Below are 4,788 nucleotides of genomic sequence, written 5' to 3'. Positions count from 1 at the left end.
CTCTTTTTTTTTTTTTTTTTTTTTTTTTTCTGGGTTTTATAGAAGAGGACTATTGAGTCCTAGAACAATAAGAAAACGTCATGAGATAACACCAAATCGAGAAAGAGATAACACCAAAAGAATTAGGACTTATCCTAATAAAAACCAAAACCAAAAACAGCAAGACAACACCACCGCCTAATCCTGGTACCGCGGATTAGGCCTCCTTAACCTAATGGGCCGTGACAGTGGTGGCCCATCAATACCCTCCCCTCGAACACGAACCTTGTCCTCAAGGTTAGGAACAAAGTCAGGAAAACTATTCGCCAACTGCTGCTCATCCTCCCAAGTAGCATCATCCACCGTAAGTCCTTTCCACTTGATCAACAATTCCGGTCTAGTCTTCTTGCCCACCTGAATCTGTCATCGATGAAGAGCCGTCTTCGGTTGCAAGTACATATACCCATTCTCACGCAACGGGGGAAAATCCCCTGGCGACAGTAACGTAGAACCCACGTAAGGCTTGAGAAGCGACACATGGAAAACAGGATGAACACGTAATCCCGTTGGCAATTTAAGTCGGTACGCCACCGCTCTGACCCTCTCCTCAACCTGAAATGGACCAAAGTATTTTTGCGCCAGCTTCTGTGACGTCCGACGGAGAACCAAACGCTGACGATACGGCTACCGCTGGAGATAAACCTAGGTGTCGCAGTCCAGTGACACATCTCAACGTTTCGCATCCGCCAATTGCTTGGACTGATTGTTAGCTTTGTGAAGGTGACGCTTGAGCTCAGACAGCAGCTCATCCCGACACGCGAGTTGTTCATTGATCTCCGCCAAGATGGAGGAGCAAACTTCATACGACGGTATAGACGGTGGGGCCCGACCGTACAAAGCTTGAAAGGGCGTAGTGCCTATAGACGAATGGTAGGAAGTGTTGTACCAAAACTTTGTCCATGGTAACAACGAGCTCCACTGCGAAGGTCGGTCCTGCACAAAAAAACAAAGGAACTGCTCTATGCAACGGTTCACTACTTCGGTCTGCCCGTTAAACTGCGGGTGGTAATCGGACGACATGCGGAGCTTCGTTCCAGCGAGCTTCCAAAATTCCCGCCAAAACAGACTAACAAACATCGGGTCACAGTCGCTTACAATCGAGCGTGGCATCCCATGCAGCTTCACCACGTCCTCCACGAACTTAGCCGCCACCGTTTTAGCCGTGTACGGGTATGATAATGGGACCAGGTGGGCAGACTTAGTCAGCCGGTCGATAACCACCATTATGGTTGTGTAACCATCAGAACGGGGCAAGCCGTCGATAAAGTCCATGGAAACGTCCTCCCATACTTGGTCAGGGACATGCAAGGGCTGAAGGAGGCCAGCTGGAGCCAAAGATGTTGTCTTCGCTCGCTGACAAGTCTCACATTCGGCAACGTACTGCTTGACCACGCGGTGCATGGCAGGCCAGTCTAAACTGTCGCGCCAAACGTTTATACGTGCGGAGCACGCCTGAATGTCCACCGGTAGGGGTATCATGGTGTTCACATAAAAGTTGTGGAACAAGCGAGGAAGATGGGGAATGACAACCCGGTTTTTGTAACACAACAAGTCGATACGTGATTTCATAATTATACCCGACCAATTTGCCCATCCACTTCTGCTGTTCAGGAGTGAGAATGCGTTGTTCGAGAAGATAGCGTAAGCTATCCTGGTCCGTCTTATAATGAAACGGCGGCCCAACAGGTATGGTCTCCACGTCCGAACCGCAACTACAATAGCCAACATTTCCTGCGTATACGTCGACCATGTCTTCTTTGTAACTCCAAGCAACCGACTCATGTAGGATATAGGCTGATCGTTCTGTGTTAACACCGCGCCAATAGCTTCCCTGGAGGTATCAGTTTGGATCACTAACGGTTTGGTGAAGTCCGGTAAAGCAAGTGTAGGTGTCGTGGTCATAGTTTTTTTAAGCGCAATAAATGCCTCTTCTGCCGCCGGTTCCCACCCAAAGGCTCCCTTGCACAAGAGATTAGTCAATGGCCTGGCTATTATACCGTAACCCTGCACAAATTTGCGGTAGTAACCGGTTAAACTAAGAAATCCGCAGAGCTTGGTGATGGTGGTAGGGGTAGGCCAATCCAGCATGGCCTGAACCTTGGTTCTGTCCACTTTGACACCATTGTCAGAAATAATATGGCCCAAATATTCCAACTCCCTCTGTCCAAACTCACACTTCTTAAGCTTCACAGCCATCCGCTGTTGTTGTAGGATTCTGAAGACTTCCTCTACATGTTCGAGATGCGATTCCCTGGTGGAATTGTGAACGAGGATGTCATCGAAAAATACCAGGACAAACTTCCTCAGAATAGGACGGAAAATGTCGTTCATGAGCGCTTGAAAGGTTGATGGTACATTGCACATGCCAAACGACATGACAAGGTACTCATAGTGTCCCTTATGGGAGCGAAAAGCCGATTTTGATAACGTGCAGTAAGATCAAGTTTAGTAAAGAAAGCCGCTCCATGAAGTTCATCCAACATATCATAACCTGATAGTGGCTGAGTTCAGTGCATGGTAGTTCGTACAAAAGCGCCATGTCCAGTCTTTCTTCTTGACTAAGAGCACCGGCGACGAAAAAGGGCTAGAACTAGCTCGCACAATCCCTGCTTGTAGCATCTCGTTTACCTGCCTCTCGTTCTCATTCTTCTGGAAGTGCGCATAACGGTATGGCCTAACATTGATTGGATCAGTTCCTTCCTTCAAGGTAATGTGATGTTCGATAGTGCGGGATGGGGGTAGTTGCGTTGGCGGCCGAAACAAGGATTCATACGCCTGCACCAGCGGTTGCATCCCATCAGGAATCACCGATTCTTTTTCCTCGACGAGGTTGACTTGGACGGCAAACAAGGTGTGTCCTTGCCGCGCTTCCTTTTCTACTTCCGGAAGTTCTGCGACTTGCAACTTAGATTGTATTCCCTGAAGCTTATGGACCTCTCCATTCCGGCGAAACTCCATGGAGTGGGCGTTCCAGTCACACAATGTTGGTCCTAAACTACCGAGCCATTGTACCCCAAACACCATGTCCAACCCAACCAACGGTAGTAGATACAACGTCAATGCAAACTCCACTCCTCCAATTCTTACTGTCACGTTTTCTAGTTTCTCGTGGCACTGTAATGGCTTCCCTTCAACGACCTTAACTGAGAACGCCTTGATAGGTGTTATTAACAGTCTCAGTTCACGCCCCGCCTTTTCTCTCACGAAGTTGTTTGTGGATCCACTGTCGAAGTCAATGTGTGTTTCCCAACCTCGGACGGCAACTGTATGGTCTGCGGAGAACTCCATCCGGTTAGTGTGTAAGCCGATATTGCTGCTGACTCTTCGTCATCGGGTTTACCACCTGTGTCTTCTTCCTCCTGGTTGCTCTCACCTTCCATGACAAACAACTGTGGTTGCTTACACTTGTGACCAGGTATGAACTTCTCGTCGCAGCTGAAGCACAACCCAAGGCTCCGCTTTCGCTTAAGCTCATCCCAGCTTGAGCTTGCGTGGCGCCCCGGTTGTTGTTTCTTTGCTTGCTGGTTCGGTATCCTTAGAAGCGCTAAAACGGCTCATTTAATTAGGACCAGTACCTCTATGGGGTTGAGCACGAAACTTCCTTCTTTGGTGTTGAATTTGTTCATCCTTCATTCTCGCCAAATTCAGTACCTCCTTCAATGTCTTGGGCCGAAACATTCGTACGCTATCAGCAATTAGAGGATCAAGTCCACCAACATATGTGCCAATTAATGCCTTCTGTGTCCACCCTTCCACCTTGTTCTGCAAACGTTCAAACTCGCGTTGATAATCTTGTGACGACCCCGTTTGCGACGGGTAGATCATTGTCTCCACGTGTATGCAGGTCCAGCCCCCCTCTTCGCGTGGTTGGCCGCATGACACTGGATTCTCCCTCTTTGTCCACTGTTAGTGTATCTGCCAATCGATTTAAGGCCTTTTCCATCATAACAAACTTGCCCGTCATATCCAGATTAAGCGTCTGCACTTCTTCACGCAGCTCCGTAACATTGTTCTCCAAATCCTCAATTCTCTCTTTGTTAGTACCTGCCATGTTTGACACTACTGAGTGTGGTGAAAAAAAAGGGGTAGTCAAAAAAAGACGCGGTATTTAGTTCATTTGTCCGGATCGAGCAGTCTTTCGTTAGTGAAAGAGGTTTGCTTTTGACACCACAAGTGGTTCGGATCATAAAGTGATAGGAACACTCTGATACCAAATTTATAGGTCCCAATCAGAGGTTTAAGTAACACAAACACAAGGTTTTTTAATGGGTAGTTAAAACTACCTCTTTTTTATTATCTTCTCGGTTTTATAGAAGAGAACTATTGAGTCCTAAAACAATAAGGAAACATCAGGAGATAATACCAAATCGAGAAAGAGATAACACCAAAAGAATTAGGACTTATCCTAATAAAAACCAAAACCAAAAACACCAAGGCAACACCACCGCCTAATCCTGGTACCGCGGATTAGGCCTCCTCAACCTGACGGGCCGTGAAAGTGGTGGCCCATCAGTTGGGTTAACTCTCGATATGATCTAGTACAACTAGTTGGTCGAACAAAGCACAAAAACATAAACATAATTAATTTGGCTGTAAATGAGAGAGGTTAGAGAGAGAAAACTCTCATAGGCACGGTTTTCGAGTTTTCAAATTTCGTCTTGATTTCTTGATCTGAGATTCAGATCTACGGAGTACTTCCGCCGGTTGCTGCCGTTTTTTTACCATTTTGCCTCTCCTCCACCTACTTCC

The 4,788-nt window shown here is 47.2% G+C and overlaps 1 protein-coding gene across 1 annotated transcript; it reads right to left on the bottom strand.

Annotated features, from left to right (window-relative positions):
- On the bottom strand, positions 709-2,370 carry LOC104763056. The gene has a single exon (XM_010486472.1). The coding sequence runs from the start codon at positions 2,368-2,370 to the stop codon at positions 709-711; it is 1,662 nt and encodes a 553-aa protein (XP_010484774.1).

Source organism: Camelina sativa, chromosome 18 (genome assembly GCF_000633955.1).
Source record: "Camelina sativa cultivar DH55 chromosome 18, Cs, whole genome shotgun sequence".
In the NCBI taxonomy this organism is placed as follows: domain Eukaryota; kingdom Viridiplantae; phylum Streptophyta; class Magnoliopsida; order Brassicales; family Brassicaceae; genus Camelina; species Camelina sativa.
Note: the sequence above shows the minus strand (reverse complement) of the source record. Positions and strands in the feature narration are given on the sequence as shown.

Bases quoted from the DNA above. Each gene is read 5' to 3' on its own strand.
- LOC104763056 (XM_010486472.1), bottom strand. From the start codon at position 2,370: ATGAACGACATTTTCCGTCCTATTCTGAGGAAGTTTGTCCTGGTATTT.